This window comes from Octopus sinensis, linkage group LG3 (genome assembly GCF_006345805.1).
Source record: "Octopus sinensis linkage group LG3, ASM634580v1, whole genome shotgun sequence".
Classification (NCBI taxonomy): domain Eukaryota; kingdom Metazoa; phylum Mollusca; class Cephalopoda; order Octopoda; family Octopodidae; genus Octopus; species Octopus sinensis.
Genome location: NC_042999.1, coordinates 55,902,116 through 55,925,112, shown reverse-complemented (window position 1 = coordinate 55,925,112; position 22,997 = coordinate 55,902,116). Strand labels below are relative to the sequence as shown.

General features: G+C 37.1%; 1 protein-coding gene across 1 annotated transcript in view; it reads right to left on the bottom strand.

Annotated features, from left to right (window-relative positions):
- The window catches only part of LOC115209457, a 72,880-nt gene that overhangs the window by 10,294 nt on the left and 39,589 nt on the right, over positions 1 to 22,997 (bottom strand). Inside the window, exons 9-12 of the mRNA XM_036501649.1 lie at positions 11,484 to 11,574; positions 6,321 to 6,368; positions 2,039 to 2,071; positions 933 to 959 (exon numbers count right to left, since the gene is read on the bottom strand). Of these exons, the coding sequence (XP_036357542.1) occupies positions 933 to 959; positions 2,039 to 2,071; positions 6,321 to 6,368; positions 11,484 to 11,574 (199 nt within the window). The remainder of the gene's footprint in view (positions 1 to 932; positions 960 to 2,038; positions 2,072 to 6,320; positions 6,369 to 11,483; positions 11,575 to 22,997) is intronic.

The window sequence follows — 22,997 nt, the reverse complement described above, 5'->3', positions numbered from 1 at the left end:
GAATTGTCAGGACACAGACAAAATGTTAAGTGATATTTTTTTCAGCTTCATGTTTTCAAAGTTCAAATTCTTCTGAGATTGACTTTGTCTTTCATTTATCAGGGTTGCTGCAACATGGCAGAATCATTAACACACTGGGCAAAATGCTTAGCGGCATTTCATCTATCTTCACATTCTGAGTTCAAATTCCACCGAGGTCAATTCTGCTTTTCATCCTTCCAGGGTCAATAAAAAGAGTACTGGTTGAGTACTGGGGTTGATGAAATCAACTTACTCCCTCCCCTCAAATTGTTAGCCTTGTGTGTATAGTAGAAAAGATTATCAGTATTGTAATTATTATTATCATTAAGGTAGTGAACTGGCAGAAATGTTAGCATGCTGGTTGAAACACTTTGTGGCATTTCATCCATCTTTATGTTCTGTGTTCAAATGCTGCCAAGGTCGACTTTACCTTTCATCCCTTTCAGGGTTGATAAATTGAGTACCAGTGAACCATTGGGGTCGATGTAATCAGATAGTCCTCTCCCCAAAATTTCAGGCCTTGTGCCTTTAGCAGAAATGATTATTATTGTAATTATTATTATTATCATTAAGGCAGTGAACTGGCAGAATTGTTAGCATGCTGGGTGAAATGCTTAGTGGCATTTTCATCTGTCTTTAGGTTCTAAGTTCAAATCCCACTGAGGTTGACTTTGCTTTTCATCCTTTCAGGGTCAATAAGATAAGTAACAGTTGAGTGCTGGAGTCGATATAATCAACTACCCCACCACCGAACTTGCTGGCCTTGTGCCAAAATTTGAACTCATTATTATTATTACTATTATTATTATTATTATTATTATTATTATTATTATTATTATTGGTTAAAGTGTGATGAAGAAAGTAACAACTTACATGTTGAGACGAGGGCTGCAATGTGGGATTATACTCACGTGTTGTTGGTGATGACAATGTTGTTGCTGAAATAAAGATGTTTTTCATATTGTTAGATGCACTTCAGAAAAAAAAATCTGGATTTCTGAAATGAGCACAAAAACAGTGTTTGAACAATTGGTTTAATCTACCCTAGTATATCACTGGTACTTATTAAATCCCTCTTGAGATTCAAACATAGAGAAAGTAATAGAAATATGAACCATTTTTTAAATAGTAGTTATTAAAGCCTCAGGAAGAATGAAAACAAGATGAAAGTTATTATTTTGGGGATGGTCATCTTTTTTTTTTTGCCAAAAAAACACATGGTTCTCCATTTGTTTATTATTGTTATTATTTTTTATCTTTTGCCTGGAAATCTTTTGTCACCCACCTGTGACCTCTTCAGCAACTCTCCATCCCATGTGTCTCTTCCTGTTCTGTTTAGTCTATTCTGTTTAGTCTATTCTGTTTTTCTAGGGTGTGTATCCTTATCTGTCCATGCATTTGCATTTGTATCTGTGTGTGTGTATGTGCACACATGTCTGTGTTTTGTATGTGTGTATATGGATTTGCTCACTATACTGTTTGTATCTGTGTCCTTTTTCTTTCCCATTCTATCTTTAGTCATCATGTTGTGTTGTGTGGTGGGTGTTATTGTTTCATTCGTGTTTTCTTTTGAAGCTTGCTATGTCTATTACTACGTTTGTGGCCTCTGTAATCTGTCTAAGTGTCATGTTTGTTCTATGCATTGATAATAACTTAGCATTCCTGTTATTAACTGAGCCTCTATGTTCTAATTGAGCACGTTGGTAGAACATTGATGAGCTTTTCTCCTCTTTGAACTCCCACCAGTGTTCACCTATCTGTTCCCCTATGTTACATGCCATCTCCCCAGCGTAAGTTGTTGCCTTGTTTCTTACATTGGGGAGATAGCACGTAGTGTAGGGGAGTGGATAGGTGAATACTGGTGGGAGCTCAAAGAGGAAAAAAGCTCATTTATTCATAGTAACTGACTGTGAGTTCAAACTTTCAGGATTACTTTGGAAATTAATATCATTGTAGATTAATATTGTGAAGTAAATTGTGAAAAAGCCAAAGAAGGAACAAGTAAAAGAGTACTTACTTGTAGCTGTTGAAGGAGTAAGAACTGTTTTTCCTAAAATATTGAGGAATAATATATTACAATGGTTGGTTATAATCCACTCAAGTGTAGTTTTAATGATGTGTTATAGCTATACTCATCAGGACTTCAGTGAAATATTAATTTTCATATGTTACATCAAGGACAAGTTGGCATGATGGATTTAACAGTGGAGTCAGTTGATTTTAGGACATAAAATGGGGAAGTGTGATGCTTTGTGTACTCTTAATGTAATTCTCAGGGTGATTCAGCATGACACAATTTGTGACAATGCTGGCCCTTTGAAATACTCATTTTTGCCAGCTGAATGCACTGGAGCAACGTGAAATAAAGTGTCTTGCTCAAGGAAACAATATGTCGCTGGAAATTGAACACATGACCTTACAATCATGAACTTAATACCCTAAACACTCAGCCACATGATAATTAGTGTAAAATGTAATCAGAGTAAAATGTGAGTTCAGCTACTTGCATGTTAATTTCATGAGTAGGCTATTCTGTTGATTGAATCAACTTGAGCACATTGTCATAACCGACAGAGAGCCATTTTTTAAATGTATAGTGACCACAGTTGCACTGAAGATAAATCAAAGGCTGTTTTAATATTTCACTCACATTTTATAGTAATTAACACTGATAACAATATTTGTCTAGACTTGAGCTTTATATAAATAGAAATGGTGGGATGACCAATAGACTATCTACTCATAGATCATGAGTTAAAATCTGCTGTTAGCATAATATCATGTTTCCTGCCAGTAAACTTTATTTCACTTAACTTTTAGGAGAATAAGTAACAGATCAGTGGAATACTAAATCAGTTGAGAATAGGGACAAAATGATCCAGAATAGGTACCAAATCACCTGAGAACAGATATTAGAATTAACTGAAAATAGACACCAGGCAGGTCGCATGTAATATAACACTGTATATGTAAGTGGTACAAACATTAAGAAATGTATACAGAATGTATTGAATAGGTGTGTAGAATGAACTTACACAATGTATAGAGGGTGTTGACACAAGGTGTAGAAGATGTTGATTTGGTGCATAGACTATGTAGATACAGTATATTGAAGGTGTTGGGACAGTGTATGGAAGGTATTGACACTGTGTAGAATACATAGGCACAGTGTAAAGATGTTGACATAATGTGTAGAATACGTAGATACATTATATAGAAGGTGTTTAGAATGAACTAAGGTACTAAGGCAATGTATAGAATCTGTAAGAAGAGCAAAGAAAACATTGATATTTAACCAACACCACCCACCAAATCAAACAATAAATAACAAACAAGTTATTGACATTAACAGTAAAAACAAACTATTCTCATTACTTCAGGTAGCTGCTGATGTACTGAATGATGTAAGGAAAAACATTTTTAATGAACTGAAATTTGCTTCTTAGGTGGAAATAAAGCAACAACTAAAACCCTAAATGTAAGTGTTAGCAACTCACAAGAAAAAAAGAGAGATAATTTCAAAAAATTAAGTAATTCAACTGGAAACTGAATTTTTATTTTTAGTGGGGAAATTTGATCTTTATTAGAAGCAAGATGACAACTACAGACATGTTTTGGCATTATTGAACCTCTTCTGGACAGTATAGTCTATGTCTTCTTAGGTCTGCTTTGATCCTGCCATATTTTCAAGCAAACAAATTGATGTAATGTAAAGTGTAAACATGCAAACATCATCACAATCTTTCCAAATCCTGCTGCATTTCACATGGAATTTTTAGTCCTCTGAAGCAGTCTTGACGTATAAATTGACATTCCTATTTTGGCTGTAAATTTTGTTCTGAAAAATCTGACTTGTAAGCCAGAAAATATGGTATTTAATTCCAATGTGAGTTTTATAATTGCTTTTGGCTTTGGGATTTTAATGTAGTATTTTTATTTTTGTTGATTTACATATAGCATCATAAACATTGCTCCTAACAAATATATTAAAGCCAAGCTCACTGCTTTTTGTGTGATTAGGATTGCTGGCTGCAGCAACATAATAAAATCACATAAAGGAATTTATTACTATTTTTAGTATTTACTTCGATTTTCAAATCCCCCTCCTCCTCCTCCTCCCTCTTTCCTCCTCGTTCTCAACATCACCACTACCACTTCCTTCACTGTCAGTACCACCGCCCCACCAGCATGTCAGCTTTCCATATTAGCATAGGTTGGACATTTTAATAAGATTCAATGAGTCAGGAGACTACACTTTGTTCTAGTGTCTCAGTTTTGGCTTGGTTTCTACAACTAGATGCCGTTCCTATTGTCAACCATTTAAAAGAATGTACTGGATGTTTTTTTTTATGTGGCACCAGCACTAGTGATGTTGCCTTGTAACTTACAAGGCTAAACAGTTTCCTCAACTGGGAGGAAGAATAGGAGATAGGGTGGTTTCTTTAATGCAAAGTGTTACTAGGTTGAAGTAATATAGGAGAAACAATAAGAAGTTTATAACTGTGGAGGAGATTCATGGCTACCTTGTATTTTCGACGAGTGACTGGAAGAGTGTCCAAAAGAGAGATAAACATAGTGTTGATAAGGTGCCAGTTTGTACCTCAAGGTAATATGTCCAAGAGAGTGAATAAAAGAGAGCATAGGGACAGAAGAATCAGGAAGAGTGGGAGATGGACATAAACATCTGGGGTGGAGGTGATCAGATGTATATTAGCGGTGAATATAGTGAGTGGTGAACAGGAGTGGGAATGGTTGATAGGAAATATGAGCTGTGGACTGATGATATAAAAATGACGGATGTCAGTTGAGAGATGCTCAGAGGAGGAGTTGTGAGTAGCATTGTTTCTTTATTTTTAATCAAAATCAATTGCATTTTACCTCGTAAGTGGTGTAGAAGTTCAGGAAACAAACAACTCAATCATTTTAGAAGAACTTAAGAGAGTTGCTTCCGTTGCAAATATTATAGATGATAAAGGTTTTTTGCAATCAACATACTACAACCTCTAGCCACCAACATACTTTGTTCACCTACTGTTCTTTAAACTAGCAAAGTATACGCAGTGGACCACTTTTGCCCAAACCCACACAATGCATAATAGATAATGTCATATCTATTATATCTCACTTTCTAGGCCTCATACTCTCCTAAGAAACTCACATTCTTAACATGTCTCAATGACTGACCTTTCTCCTCAGCGCCATCTCAATAAATAATAACTTTTTATATGTGTGGATGAGGTTAACTGGAACTATAGGGTCAGTGATATCAATGGCTGAGGAGCCCTACTGGAAATCCAGGGAAAGTGGCCACATGAACAGATGTAGGGCCAGTGTGGGTCTTTTTGCTTCAGGGTGGTTGCAGCGCATGGATGTGTGTGGATATGATCTAATTTGCTGTTAGGTTCTGGCTAAAGGTTAGGTGGGTAGGGCACTTTCAAAGGTAACCCAGCTGGAAAGGTAATACTGCAAGAGAACCACTGAGAGGTAGGTGAATCACACTTTGTCCCTCATACTACACTATAAAGCTCTGTTGGGACACAGAGTGGAATATTACTGCCACAACTGTTGCCTTACACACACACACATCCAAGACCACATCCAGAGAAAAATATCCTGATTGAATGATACAAAGTTGCTCACCAACATACTCCAACCACTGACCCTTAGACATATTGTCTCTTCTCTCCACCTTTTTCTCTGCTACCATAATAGCTTTTACTCCTCAAAGCTGCCTGGACCCTTACTGTCTCTACTCAGGTACTACTGGCTCAGTCCTCTTGCCTCCTCTCATCCCCCATATTACATCTGACCCAACCAGATCTCATGTTAACCACTTCCCTTAGTCTTTTGTCTTAGATCATCAGCTTTTTGGAATTCCTTCACTGATTATCTGATTACATCATTTCTGCAAGGTCCAACTTGAAACAGTTTAAGTGGTATGTTAAAAGCAACAATCTCACTGCTCTTAAAGCGCTTATGAAGACTATCAGCACAGCCCCTTCTTTCCCTCAGAGCAATCTAAAAGGAAAAAAAAAATTTTTTAAAAAAAGGGACAATCATCTCCAGTTCTCTCCGTGTTCACATCATTTCTATCAAGATGAACCTGCAAAAATTCATACATCAAACACGTTGACCGCCAAGGGTTATAAATGATATTTCTTCTTCTTTGATTAAATGAAAAAAAAAAAGGCTCTATCTATGTTAAATTAACAATTGAGATGTTAAACACATGTGCATCTACATGGCATATATTGATAAAGGATGTGCTGTCACAATATGAACCCCTTGTATTTACATACCAGAATTGCTGTTTAAGAAGTGTGGGCTGTCCCAGCCCATAAGAATATCTAAAATAAAATTGTAGAAAAAGTTATTAAATCCAGTAATATCATTGTTCTTGTGTTATCATCATCATCATCATCATCATCACCACCACCACCGCCAATGAATATTAAAGTTGTTTAATCAAACAAACTATTTTTTCATTGAATAATAGTGTACATGACTGAGTACTCCGCAGACACTCATACTCTTAACATAAATTTCCAGCAGGATCAGTGTGACATAGTAGCATGACAAGGTTGGGCTTCTAAATTACAGACACAATTTATCTGATAAGTTTCAACACAGTTCTGCCTACTTAATTTCACTCAGAAAGATGAGGCTTGGCATTCTCATAATTTTAAAATAATATATTTTCATATTGAAATATGCCTTTCAAGTTTGGTCTCTTTATTTTAGAAAGAGAAATACCTAGAATTTATCTAAAGATAATTTATCTGTAGAATTCCTGAAATAAATTACAGGAATTTCATCTATTTTGATTATTTGATGCAGTTAAATCAGGGTACATACCCTGGAATGTTATGGAATTAAAGCAGACTTTCTCAAAGCCTACAAGATTGTATATGGACACATCAATCTTAAATTTAAATTTGTTGAAGAATATAACTTTTAAGATATTCAAAAGTTCCTTTTTTGTCACTCAGTTAAAATTTGGGATGTCTTGGGATCCAGTATTGCTTTAGCTCCAACACTCAAAACTTTCATAGCATTTTTACTACAGCGATGCCAAGCTATGGTTTGCACAGCTTGATTCGTATTTCACAGCACATGGTATACAAGCAGCTCAACAAAAGCTACACCTGCTTATTAGTGGCATTCCTGCCATATTAGCAGACACCGTTAAATATATCATCACAGATCTTCCACAAAGCATGACCTGAGAACAGGAATACTATGCAGAAATTCTAAATCAGCAGAAAGTCATTTCCGTGCATTGTTACGAGATGAGAACCTGGGTGACAAAACTCCTTCAGAATTTCTTAGGCGTATCAGAGAACCCAGTGGCCATACACCTGCGGACAGCTTCTTCGTAAAGAAATTATTTTTTCCCGCTTATCAACTAATGTACCGACGATATTGGCGAATATGGTTGACACCAACACTATAGATCAAATTGCTTCATCTGTAGACAGGATAATGGAATTTTCTCACTGACCCACCGCAGCTGATTCGGTTATTGGTTCATCGTCTTCTTGACAACAGCCTGATAATAAAAATGGAGACGCCATGTTGAAGGCTATCGATGGTTTAACATGCTAAATAGCTCAATTCTGTCATGTTAGACAGCGTTCGCGAAGCCATTCTTTCCCTTCTAAACCACATAACACTTTTTCAGCCAACAATTCTTCGGTGTGCTGGTACCACGCACGTTTTCATGATAAGGCACGTCGTTGTAACAAGTCTTGTGCTTTTAAAGTGTTGGAAAACTGAACCTAGAGAGCCCGGGCACGTCAGAACTCTCACAATTTTTCAGCTAATCGGGCTTTCTTCATTAGGGACCTAGTCTCAAACAGGTCATTCATGATCGATACAGGATCAAGTTGCAGTATTTGCCATTACGGTTCAGCTCTAACAAGCCACAGTTATCCAGTATTTCCTTATATGCAGTGAACCAGTCTCCCGTCAAAATCTATAGTCAGATATATTTAATTCTAGACCTTGCTTTGCGTCGAGATTTTAAATGGATTTTTGTCATCACTGACCTGCCGCATCTTATCCTTGGGGTGGACTTCTTATACCGCTATTCACTCCTGGTAGATGTCAGGAAACAGAAACTTGTGGATACTATCACATCTTTATCTACGTCTGCATGTGAATCTACCACTGCTATCCTCGTCCCATCATTTTTTTGTAGTTGCTGCCAATAACCAGTTCCATACTCTGCTTGCTTCATTTCCCGAGTTAACGGATCTATCATTTAAGCCTACCCAGACAGTCCACTCGACTCAACATTTTATTACAATAACTGGTCCACCCATTTTCTCTCGTCCACGTAGACTAGCGCCAGACAGACTCAAGAAAGTTTGCGCTGAATTCGATCACATGTTCAAGCCTGGCCTTATACGTCCTTCTACTAGCTCATGGGCATCTCCGCTACACTTAGCTCAGAAGGGTAGAGCGTATTTTAGACCGTTGGTGATTACAGGACATTTCCCTACCCAACTTAAAGGACTTCTCTTATGTACTTCCATGGTTGCACTATATTTTCCAAAGTGGATCTGGTACGTGCGTACCACCAAATCCAGATGTACCCAGAAAATATACCTAAAACTGCCGTAACCATTGGTTCATTCGAATTCCTATCTATGCCTTTTGGTCTGAGAAATATTGCCAGTACAATCCAGTATTTCATCGACGAAGTTGTACGCGGACTGAATTTTGTTTTTGCTTATGTAGATGACCTCCTAGTAGCCAGCGACACAGATGAACATCATCATCAACATCTACCTCAGTTGTTTCAACGTCTGTGAGTGTATCATGTAAAGATCAATCCAGCTAAATGTGTATTCGGTACAACTTCATTGGAATTCTTTGGACATCTTATAGACACAGAGGGAATTCGACTCCTCCCATCTAAAGTGGATGCTATTCAGAAAATCGCATCCCCTACTTCATTGAGACAAGTACGTCACTTTTTGGGGTTAATAAATTTTTACAGAACTTTCATCCCAAACAGCGCGGACAAGTTGTTCCCCCTGACACAACTTTTGAAATCCACAAAGAAGAAAGACGCATCTATTTCCCTTTTGGTTGACGCCTTGCAAACTTTCGACTCCGTAAAGTCTGAATTAGCTAAAGTTTCCTTTCTTACTCATCCTACTGCAAACGTGAAACTATCCTTAACTGTAGACACGTCTACGATCACTGTTGGCGCCATTCTAGAACAGATCATCAACCAGAAATCTCAACCACTTGCCTTTTTCTCATGTCAACTCAAGCCAGCAGAACAGCGTTACAATACTTTTGACAGAGAGCTCTTAGCATTTTATCTTGCTGTGAGACTCTTCCGCCATCTCCTAGAAGGCCAGGAGTTCATGGTATTCACAGATCATAAACCTCTTACATTCACTCTTCAATCCAAGTCCGATAAATACTCATCAAGGACATACAGACTCTTGAATTTCATCTCGCAATATACCAGTGACATTCGTCATATAGCCAGATCTACAAACATACCTACTGATACATTATCCAGATTTCCTGTGTGTTCACTTTTGTCTCCTGCACACATCGATTTGGTTGCTATCGCCAGAGACCAACCTCCTTTGGACTCTTTGGACACTTCTTCCAACCACATTCCTGTTGCAGATTTGAATACTTACCCATTCCATCTGCTGAAGGGCGGATCATTTGTGACACCTCTACCGGCTCACCTATACCGCTTGTTCCACATCGTCATCAGCATACCGTTTTCGATGCTCTTCATTCCTTGTCGCATCCCGGCATAGCCGTCACAGTAAAGCTCACTACAGCCTGTTTCTTCTGGCCTAACATGCACCATATAATCGCCAGTAGGACACATTCTTCTTTGCAGTTTCAACGCAACAAAGTCCATCGACATATTCGTGCTCCTCTCGGAAAATTCAGCCCACTGGACGCTTGTTTCTGTTATGTCCACATCAACATTGTTGGACCCTGGCCCGTTAGTCATGGTTTCACATACATCTTGACTTGCATCGATCGTTTCTCTTGATGGCCTGGAGCCATACCTCTGATTGACGTTGATATCACAGCCGAATCCATCCCACAAGCGTTCATTTCCAATTGGGTAGCGTGCTTTGGTGTCCCATCTAAAATAGCCACTGATAGGGGACACCAGTTCGAAGCTTCTTTATTCCGTGAAATATCATGACTGTTGGGTGCTCCTCGAATTCATACGACAAGTTATCACCCAACTTCCAAAGGAATGATAGAACGATTCCACAGACAGTTAAAAGCTGCATTACACATACTCCTGATCTGCAACGTTGGACAGAATTCCTACCAATTGTTCTTCGTTGCCATTCCGCTGTTAAGACAAATTTAGGTTTCTCCTCAGCCGAACTTCTTCACGGCATCACTTTGACACTTCCCGGTCAAATGTTCAAACCAGTTGATGCACCAGATTCTGATACACCATCATACGTCAACAGATTTCGTTCTTACTTCAACAACACCACATGCACCTCAAACACAACATACCTATAAACCTTATATCGCAAAAAGTGGCAGAACAGTACATTGGCCACAAGAATTATCCAGAACTATGTATATTTAGCTTTGTATTATAAAACAAGCTGTTTGCTATTTCTTTTACAAAGAACGTTTATTCACAAACATTTTCCCCATGCATGTTTCACATTGTATTTTCATTTTGCTTTGTTTTGCATTTAGTTTGATGTGCATAGCTGTGTAGCTAAAGGTTTACTGCACCAAACAGTATCTATCGTGATGCATGTATTGATGTTTTCTATTTTACTACTTGTTTTGCTTTGTAGCTGCCCTGGATCACTACAATGATTTTGCTTATCGACTGCTCGTCTGAGGAGGGGGTTATGTAGTGAATCCTGGCGGTCAAGCAGGAAAGCAAAAGGAAAAAGGGGATTTAACGAGAGTAATCTCCCTCGAACATTCTGGAAGTTTTCAGTTGACGTCGAAGTCAGGGACTTCCGGTTCATCCCTTATATTAAGGAACATATTTCTAAATTTGCGCCATTCGTTGCCTGTTGATTCTTCGATATGCATTGAGTCGGTTCACTCACATACACACCTGCACACGCGTATGTTCGCCTCATTTGCTTGGAGACATGTGGTTGCAAAAGAATATGATCATTTGATGTTACAAGTTTTCCTTCAATTAACCTTTTATGTTAACGCATTACCTCCGGTAATAAACATGTTATGACTTATTACAACCGTCTCACAAATTCTTTTCTTGTCATTACATACAAGATGGTGACCCTCTTTCACTCATACTTATTAAATAATAGGGTGTCACTTAATTGACATCACTATACATGTCATTCTCATCTATGAATTTAGATAGATTCTGCTATCAACAGTTTTAAGGAGCTTAGTCGAATTCTGAAAAGATAATATATACTCGGAAAAAAAATATAGTTTATATTGAAACTTACCCATTAAATCATCATCCGTCTTTTGGGATACACTTTCAAGTGATTTGCCATCGTCCTTTTTCTGCTTTTTCCGAACCGATTCTAATTCTTCCTGTTAGAGTAAAATGAAGATAACATTTAACTTTTTCATTACCATATTTCTGCTGAAATATCCAACTTTTGCTTCAATTAATTTTAAAATAATTAAGAATTTAGCACAGTAATTTTGTCATTATTAAGCTGGTGCTTGGAACTTAAATTAACATGAAATTTTAATGGAATTTATATCACTTCAAAACAGGATACTTGTGCTCTAGAACCAGGGATGGCCTCGGGTGGATTGATGACAAAGGGATTAAAATTAAATGCTAAAATGCTTGACCCTCCTATTACCATTTTTCTCATAAAGTACATTGTTTTGTTTCAATTGTGGGATGATGTCAGCAGCTGGGGAGCTGACCGGAACTTGGGAACTGACCCGAAGAGGAAGGGCACATAGGTGATGCGCGCACCGGCATGAGATGATTGGGCCGTTTCGATTGGAGTAGCCGAGAGTTGCTGGATGTGTGAGTGCTGCGACAATGTGAGGGACAGCAGCTGCTATTTTTAGTGTTTCGGTTTGGGCCACGTGGAAGAGTTTGTTACCATCGGAGAGGTCTGTGTTGATGAAGAGAAGGTAGGTGTCTTACTTTTAATCTCCCACATTCACCATGAGCTATTTCGGCACTCCACATAAGACGTCACCACGATGGCAGCTGAGTGAACTTGTGGCTCAAGCTCGTGTGATGACGTGAAAGACTGGATGGAAGACGACAGTGATGGTGGTAACGGAGGCGCATAAAGACGGACAATGGCCGGAGAAAGACGTGAAGAAGCCTACCGTGTAATGACAGCAGCCGTTCTCAGGCCGGTGTTTTAAATGTCAGGGGTCGCACATGGCAAGGGAGTGTACGCAACTGGGGCCCGTCTGCTATCGATGCAGACAGACAAGGTACATCGCCCGTGATTGTGACCAGGGAAACGACTGGGGAAGTTGCTGCCTCTCAAACTTTCCCCGCAAACGAATAGAGGCGCTTTTGGAGACACTGCCCATAATTGATGTCGAGGCCAAGGGGATGTTCAAGGCCCTCGTGGATAAAGGTTGCACGACCACCCTCATGACTCCATGGGTGTCAAAGAAATGGAGTGAGGCAAGTAGCGTCTGGGAGGTCGACGGCAGTGAAATCCGATGTAAGGCCGGCAGCAATGTAGAGATAGCGGTGTGAGGTGCGACGCTAAGGCTGCAGGTAATTGTGTTCAAATGCGTGATAGACGGGATTGATGTGGTGATGGAGATAAATGCTATCAACCGCCTCGGTGGTGTCAGTATTGCAGGAGATGAGGTCACGTTCAGAAGTGTGAGTGTGTCGTGCGCTGTGAGTCAGGATCGCCAGAGAGAGCAGAGCTCCACGAGGGACTGCGCTGCTTACACCATTGAGGACAAGGATTTTCAGGCAGCGTTCAGTGGTCAGTGGCGGATGATAGAGTGGCGATGGAAAGACAAGCCCCTGATGCTGAAGAACAGGGTGTGCTGCTACCAGTGTACCTTGAAAGGTCACACCAGGATCAAGTTCGAAGACGAGGTAGAGAGATGGATCAAAGAAGGAGTCCTTGTCCCATGGAAGGAGGAGGTGGTGAGTGGAGTGCTACATCTGGTGGTGGTGGTGCAGCCGACGAAGGGAAAAGTCAGACCGGTGCTGGACTGTAAAGAGCTGAACGAGCATATATCATGGTACATGGGAGACGAGGTGATGGACGTTTGTGTTGAGACGTTACGCATGTGAAAATAGGGGAGGAAGTCTGGGTTAAGCCACCAAAGGCGCGCTGTATGTCTCAATGGAGCAGAGGAACGGTGACGTCGGTCAATTCCAGAAACAACGTCTCCGTAGATGGGATGCTGCAATATGTCTTGGACCTTCGCAGGATTGTCTCTTCATTGGATGACAATTGTGGAGAGGAGGAGAACGAGGTGCCTAGCTTGAGGAAACCTCAATGCGCAAGGCGCCCGCCCGGTTGGATGGTGGACTTTAACGTGGTGTAGAGGAGATGTGATCTTTAAGATCAGGGTGGCGTGTGGGATGACATCAGCAGCTGGGGAGCTGACAGGAACTCGGGAGCTGATCGGAAGAGGAAGGGCAAGGAATTTAGTAAAATTATTAAGCTGGTTTGGGAACATGAAATAACAAGAAATGTTGATGGAAGATTTTAATTTAATCACTTTTAAACTGGAATTTAATATCATAAAACCATGAACAGGTTTGGGCAAATTGTTATCAAAAAGGTTAATAATTTGATTGCTGTTGCCATAACTCCAGGCAACTTATGCAGCATGTTTTAATAAGACTACTACTAGTAATAGTACTATTAAATAATTTAATGGAAGTTTGATGCATATCAGGCTAGTACCCACCTAAAACTATATTAGCTTATAGGAAGTATTGAATCTAGTTCTGTTTGTGAATGACATATTCTTCATTTACATTATCAGTCATTGATGCTGTTATTGATGTCTGCCTCAAAGGCACTCTGATCAAGCAGAGTTAGGATCAAAGTTACATCAGCAAAGACTATACTTATTTTTCAGATATATGTTGGATTACATTGTCCAATATATCCATTTAAAAATTTTTACAGTTGAATGTTTTTAAGGGAATCTGAAGGCTATTTTTAGCACACTGAGTGACCACATTGTTCATTATTTGTCTTGACTTATCATATGACCCTTTAACTTTTAAACTGGTTGTATTCAGCTCAAATATTCTACCTGTTTTATGTTTATACTAACCAGATCTAGCCACTCATACTGACCTACACGGTCATTCTAAAGATAAACAGTCACATCATCAAAATCTTGAAACTCTAAAATAAAGCATGATTAATTCAAAACAGTGCAAATGAATAAACATTACAGAGTAATCTGATTGTTAAAGGAGTGCTGATTGTTAAAGAGGTGATTGTTAAAGTGTTGTGCTTATGTTAAACTTTTAAAATTTATCACTGAACTTGTTTTAAACTGTTAAAATGTTAAAATTTGAGGGTACTGTTTTGTGAACTGGAAGAGCATTTTCCAGGGATGAAGAGCAGATAATAAACTAGAGCTACAACCGATCACTTGATCAAAAGATTTTAAATGTTTTTATGTTCAAATTAAATGTTTTGTAACTTTTTCTCTTAATCATTTGTGTTTATAGAGTTAATATACCTTGGTAAATATGATTACTTTTTATCAGCCACAAGATTACATTTGTAGAGAAAGGTGCTACGGTAGATTGTTTTGCTTACGTGGAAGATGAATGGAGAGTGAATAGAAGTAGAATGGAGACATAGTGGTGGTTGATTGGAGGTAGAGAAGCAGTAGAGTGGAGGTTGAGTGGAAATGGAGTGGTGGGAGAGTGAAAGTAGAGAAAGAAGGTGTAGTTAGAGTTGAGTTGGAGTGGAGGTTGAGAGTAGGTTGTGTGGAGGTAGATAGAGTTGATAATTATAATGACATGTTCTACTTTCTGTAGGTGGAGTCAAAGCAGGAGTAGAGTGGGAATAGAGAGAGAAAAAAAGACAAAGGTGATTCCAGTGTTCTGAATCTTCCTCATTTATTTCTCCAGGTAAAAATAAATGTATTTGAATGACTTGACACAAGAAAATGGCTATTGTTTTAATTGATTATCTATAATAATTACGTTTAGCTAACAGCTAAAATCTGTTTTATAGGGAACTCATATTTCTGGTGATTTTATTATTTCAATGTTATTATCTGAAGAAACAAATAAATTAATGGGCATTGTAGGAAATTAATTACAGCAATTTTCACCTCTAAGACAAAATATTTATATCTAAACTTCATATGAAACTGATGACGACAAATGCGTTATACATTGTCATCAAAATAAATAGTGCTTATTCATTTTTATAAAAGTTTGTGGATTACAAGTTGAATCTGAAAATGCTGTTAATATTGTAGAGCAGGCAGGATCTTTAGCATGCTGGGTGAAATGCTTAGTGGCATTTTGTCTGTCTTTATAGTCTGAGTTCAAATTCTCAGAATATACTGAGGCAGACTTTGCTTTCACCCTTTTGGGATCAATAAAATAAGTACCAGTCGAACACTGGGGTGGATGTAATCGACTTTCCTCTTCCCTTGAACTTGCTGGCCTTGTGCCAAAATTTGAATTAGACAAAATACTTAGCTGCATTTCTACTGACTTTATGTTTTGAGTTCAAATCTTACCAAGGTCAACTTTACCTTTCAGCTTTTCGGGGCTCGATAAAATCATTATCAGTTGAACACTGGGATCAATGTAATTGACTTACCCCTGTCTCACAAATTTGCTGGCCTTATGCCAAAATTTGAAACCAATCCTCTTGAGCAGGAATGAATAATATTTTCTAAGAAGTGTGATGCATGAAACATGGCTCATCATCAGAGCAACACTACTAAAAAAATTCAAGACAGTTTTTTTTTTTGTTTAGGCATGCTATTTAGAATATCCCACAGGCTGCAGTTTACCCAAGACTGTTCTGGATCATCAATTGATTTGATCAAGATATATCAATAAAACTATCATCCTTAATTCAGTTAAATTATATTTTAGCTATATTTTTAATGTAAAATTATACTTTACAGTACCTGGCACCATTAATGAACTTCTGAAATTTTGACATTACCAAAATACTTCTAAGGGGATACAGATGTTTTTGTTTTATATCTTAGAATTCATTATGATGTATGGAAATTTATCTGAAGAATATCTGACTATGAATTTCTTTTAGAAGCCATAAATGCACATAAAATTTATAAATCCAAATGCCTCTGTGCTAATATCTGTCACAACCAATGTTATTCTTTAGACATTTCTAATTATCTCAACCTTTCTGTCATTTCCTGGTTTTCATTTATCTTCTGTCTCACGTCGATATTGAAACTAGTCAACCAGAAAATTAAAGCAATTTCTTTTCTATAAAATGTCAGAATTTGTTTATGTCTTCCTGCCTAATCATCCATAATGTTGGCTTTAATTCTATTTTGTTTATTTATTTATTTACTTTTTGCTCATTAAATAAATCCTTCAGTTAAGAAATCAGTATATATATATTTAAGTACAGAAGCACTTCCACTATGATGAGCTCTTTCCACTGGATTTGAAAGAAGCTCATGTCTCCACAATTGCCTATAACAGAAATTATACAATTGTAAAAAGGAAATGACAGTTCTCCATACATCTCAAATAGATTGGCATATACACACAAACCATTCTTTTATTTAACTACTTCAATATTTTATGGCTGTTTTAATATTTCTGTTGCTGCTATTACTTTGGTTACTGTTGGAGATCAACAAAAAAATTACATCTGTGGCTTCTCAATGACTATAGAACATAAAAATAATAATTTTAACTAGAAAATTCAACTGAATCTATGACATTCGTTGAAGATGTTTGAAGCATCATTTTCCTGTAAATAATAAAAAAAAAAAAAACATAATTGGCGCCATCTTAACAAAAACATGCATGAGGTGTAAACAACTGAAACTTTTTGAAAAATATTCCTACTCATAAAATTAATTTTTTTTTCAACAAAAGATATAATTTTTGAAGCATCTAAAATTCTCTGATAGTGCATTCCAGTACTTAATAGCAGTAATTTGAGTATGTTATGTCACTAGAATCCATTCCTTAGTTTATCTTCTTGGCCCACTATTCTTGGAAAGGTTATGGCGATTGAAGAATCTGCCTTGCAAGTCTTTCCTGTGACATTCTAATCACATTTCCATAGTACCGGAGTTGTGACCTCTCAATGTGGTGAAATTCCTCTCAACTTGGAGAGAGCCCCTGATCATTGAGTGTGCACTCTGTCAAGTAATGTTACTCCAGAGATCCTTCTGAGTACTCCCATTTCAACTGCATATATTTATGATTATTCTCTTTCAATCATTATCCAATATTCACACCCATAGATAAGGATAGCTTTGAAAACTGAATTGAGGATAGCAAGTTTGACTTTGAAGCCAACTCTAAGCATGGAACCCTGTTGTAATATACATATTTTTATTATAGGATCTCACATCAGACTGTGAAGTGTTATTTCACTGGAGTTCAGAAAAGTCTTGCATATTTTTGTTTTTGCTTATAGATTGTGGTTACAAAGTGTGTGCTGGTTGGTTACTTCTTTTACCCCCAAATCCCAACTTCTCCAGATCGTCCCTTAAGTATTTACTAACAGAATCAAATACAACAGTGAGTATTTATATAAATGTAAATTTGCAATCTTGGTACAGAAGCTGTAAGTTTCAAAGCCATTATCCATACTTACTCACAGCTTTGGAGCAGCTGACATCTACAGCTGTACAGCATTTTTCTATTCTGTCTTAGACAAATATATCAGACCTGTTAAGTTTGCACTTGAAAGAAGTTTTGATAGTAATATTCTACCAATATTGTTTGTATTGATTTGTTGCATTGTATATTGCTTTAGCAAACAATATACATACTGCATAAACAACTATATACATATGCATGTAGTATAAACAACATATATATACTTCTAAGGCAGTGAGTTGGCAAAAATGTTAGCATGCCAGTGAAATGCTTAGTGGTATTTACAGTCTTTACATTCTGAGTTCAAATTCCACTGAGGTCAACTTTGCCTTTCAACCTTTCGGGGTTCATAAATTAAGTAACAGTTGCATACTGGGATCGATCTAATCAACTGGTCCCCATCTCTAAAAATTTCGGGCCTTGTGCCTTGGGTAGAAAAGAATATATATTTACTTCTTTTGTGGAAAGACATTTTAGGGAAGCTACTGAACAAATGTGTAATGTTTTTCACAGAAGTGTAATATAATCAACATTTTCAATCCCATTTCAGGTGTTTAAGGGATTCACTAAATTCATTGGTTATTATGTGTTTTGTGGCTATCTCTGCCCTTGGTAGGCAAAAGCATACCCTTTGATATGAGGCATGATATAATGCACCCATCAGTAGCTATATTTCCTGTTAGCATCATCCATACATTTTAATTGTATACTGTGTTTCCGCTCCATGTCTTTATTGAGGTATAAGAGACTAATGTTGAGGGATAAGAGACCAACAATTCTGAGGTCATATGAAAGATTATCAGTACTTAAATTGCACTTACACATAGTCACATGCACGTGTGTATACAGGTACTTATGTATACATATTTTCACACACACACACACACACTCATATATATTTGTATATACATATGCACATATATATACATGGAAACACACACATGTACATATATATATATATATACATACATATACATATATATGTATATATATATATCTACATATACATACATATACTCACATACATATACTCGCATACATATACTTACATACATAAAAATACATGCACACACATTATTGGCTTGTATGTCCAAATATGTAGTATTAAATGACTGAGATCCTTAAAGTAAGATAAGGGAGTTAACAAATTAAAGATTAAAAATTAAAATGGAGGCAAGGGAAAATTAAGTAGGGTTGTTTAGGATTACTTAAGGGATGTTGTGGATACATGCTGTGTGGTTATTTAGGTTGCATATAGATTTCTGGTAAAATTTGAAGGTATGAAAAAAGCAGTGGTTGCATGTACTTAGGACTTCATTATATTTATTTAGTAGTGTCAAGGAGTTGTGATTTAATATGTGGAATACCTCTTTTAGGCATAACTTACAGGCTAAGTGTTGACCTTGGTATAGAAGCCCTGAATCTATTATGGACCATGACAAAGTGAAGGGAATATTCCTATTTTTGAGATGATGTATGTGACTGGCGAGTGTTGTGGATTTACTGTGTTTCTTGTGTCTAAAAGAATTGAGATGAGTGGCATATTGCTGTTTAAAATTTATGGTCGATCCTATATATATAGCTGTAGAATTGTGTAATGTGCTGAGGATGGTGCATTTATAAATTACATTAGATCTTCTACATTGGGTTCGTAGAGGGCAGATGGACCCAAGATGGTAGTTACATATATGTATATATAAAAGAAGACAAAGCAAATGGAGATTGGGAAGTTAAAAATTGTTTATTTTTAACAGAAAATTAATCATCATCCCTTACAGCCGTTTCAATTAATACTCAGTAAATATTAAATTTATATGATATGAGCATAATATCTTCAGAGGGGGAAAAATATTCCTTTGGATGTTTTATGTGTTTATGGATTCATCATAGCAGACTGAATGATATGGTTTATGATTTGTATTGTTATATGTTCAGATGAGGGGTTTACAGTTTGATTGGAGATAAGATAGAGCAGGTAAATTGAATTAGAACAATGAATGAATAAATTAAATAGAGATGATAGAGAAAATTTAAATATAAATAAGGTAAGTTTATAGTTAATAAAAGAATGGAATATTCATTTATAAGATATAAATAAAGTTATGAAAATTTGTATGTATGCAAGTATTCACATATACATATACACACATATATATATGTATCCATATGTCCATATATATACACAGAGACACAAGCATATATTCACACATATACTTATATCCACACATATCCATGCATATACATATATATACATATACATGTACGGATGCATTAATACGTATGCATTAATACGTATGCACACTTACATATATATGTATGTATATACATGCATTTACACTTTTTACCCATCACCCCTAAGAAGTTAACATAGATTCATGTTGGTTCATTGGTCCTGATTGGTTAATGAAATTTTGAATTATTTTCTTTACTCTATAGCATCTCAAGGAAAGTATATTTGATTAAATTGTTAAAAACAAATATGCTTTCCTTGAAACCATATGGAGTAAACAAAATTTCATTAACCAATCAGAAATAATCGACCCACATGGATCTATATTAACTTCTTCTTAGGGGCGATGGGTAGAAAGAGTAAACGCATATATATACACACATGTATGTGTGAGTGTGCATACCTATTAATATATTCGTGCATGTTTATGTATATATATACATATATGTGTTGATATGTGTGGATGTATGTATACGTGTGAGTATATATATAATTCTGGAAATTATTGTAACCATTGGTCCAGCCATCTGGCCATGAGGAGAGAACTGACAAAAAGATGGACAGATGGACAGACAGACATAATGCCCATTATAGTAAGATGACAAATCTGCCAATCTATGATGGGAAATAAAGGGATAGTATCACAAATCTAAACCCTCTAAATTCATGGGGGGGGGGGGAATCCAGTGTTAATCCTTGTCACTGGAATTTTAACAAAAAAAATCTAAGGTGATTTATTCATATAAAACTCAATATCCAATAAATAATCATATTTTTTCACATTGTTTTCACTAAAAGCCTTCCTGATTGCTTCCTTCATAATTCTGAAAAACACCGTGACCATTGGTCCAACCATTTGACCATGAAGAGGGAACAGACAGACAGACAGACGGACATAACACCCATTAGAGTCAAAATAAATGAAAATTAATAAAATGTGAAATTTCCCCAATGCATCCAATTATTGTTGTTATTATTTTTTATGTTGTTTTGTTTTATATGAGCTGTTCCAAGTCTCACTCAGAAACCTCCAAGTCCACAGACTTTGGATGGGTATTATTTATGATTAGCAACGATACAGTGTATGAAAAGGAGACCAGAATGTCAGAAATAATATTCTGTTAAATTTGTAATTCAGTTTTGAAAGAGATTTAAGAGAATCAGCTATTTTCAGGTTGACAATGTTTTTCTTGGGATGAGGGCTGTATGCAAAAGAACAATTTTTAGTAGTTGTGATATTTGGGGGTTTCTTGGTGTTTGGCCATAGTGTTTAAAAGTGCCATGAGACAGTGAGCTGGCAGAATCGTTAGCACACCGGGCAAAATGCTTAGTGGTATTTCACCTCTCGCTATGTTCTGAGTTCAAATTCCACTGAGGTTGACTTTGCCTTTCATCCTTTCGGGGTCGATAAAATAAGTACCAGTTGAACACTGGGGTCGATGTAATCAACTCATCCTCTCCCCCAAAATTGCTGCCCATGTGGAAAAATTTGAAACCATTATAATTATTATTAAGGCGGTGAGCTAGTTGAACTGTTAGCATGCCTGGCAAAATGTTTAGCAGTATTTCAGCCATCTTTACATTCTGGGTTCAAATAGCACTGAGGTTGACTTTGCCTTTCATCCTTTCGGGGGTCGATAAAATAAGTTGAGCACGTTTGAACATTGGGGTTGATGTGATCAACTTACTCCAACACTTGAAATTGCTAACCTTGTGGCAAATTTTGAAGGCTTTATTATTATTATTATTATTATTATTATTATTATTATTATTGAGTGAGAGAGCAGTGTATGCTATAAAAGTGACACTAGAGTACAAATATATGAAGCCTACCACACCCATCATGACTACCCATCTGATACGAGTACACAGGGCACATGCATCACAACCATACATATTCAACATGGTGAACTCATATCAAGATAAACAGCACATGATCTTGCTGGTGGGGCCTAGTTAGAATTTTCTCAGGTTCAGTGGCGCATCCTACTCAAAAGGTCTCTGAATAAGATTTGTTTAAGGATGATGAATGAAACACCCATATTTCTGGAAGCGAATTATTCAAACCCCAAAGGATTCTTCCCAACACATGGCTATGATGCTCGTCCACTACTTCTGCTCATGATCAGAGATGCATATATTGCCAGCCACCAAGAGACATGCTCAGCTGGTTAAGGTCAAACAACTGGCTTGCAAATCTGTGGTTTTGAGCAGAATATTATTATTATTGTTGTTGTTGTTGTTGTTATTTACAACATTTTTTTCCAGTTTCTTAGATATTTATTGTCTTCTGCAGTTCATCTGATATAAATTACTTCCTTTCATTTGCCCTCTCTCTCCCTCTCTCTCTCTCTCTTCTTCTTCCTTCTCTCTCTCTCCTATTCTCTCTCTCTCCTATTCTCTCTCTCTCTCCTATTCTCTCTCTCTCTCTCTCTTTCTGGCCAAGTAACCATATACCTCCTCTACAGCAAGACATCTGTTTCTGTCTCTCTGTCTCACTATAACCTTTCATCATCTGACAAATCCCCTCCTCCAATGCCTCCTCCCCTTGCAAAGGATCCTTGTCTTGCAAGTTACTTGGTGACCCTGCCGGTGCTGGTTCCACTTAAAAAGCATCCAGTCCACAACTGTAAAGTGTTTGATGTTTGGAAGGGCATCCAGCTGTAAAACACCATGTCAAACTGTGCTAGTGCCAAGTAAAAAGCACTCAGTCCATTCTATAGAGTGGTTGGTGTAAGGAAGGGCATCCAGCCATAAAAATCCTGCCAAAACAGACGCAGAAGTCTGGTGCAGGCTCCTGCCAGGTCACCTCCTGTCAAACTGTCTAACCCATGTAGCATGGAAGGCAGACATTAAACAATGATGATGATGATAATGATGAGGATGATTTTATCTGATGCTCTACAGATTCTGCTCATCCAATATAATTCATTATTAAATATATTTCTATATTAATCA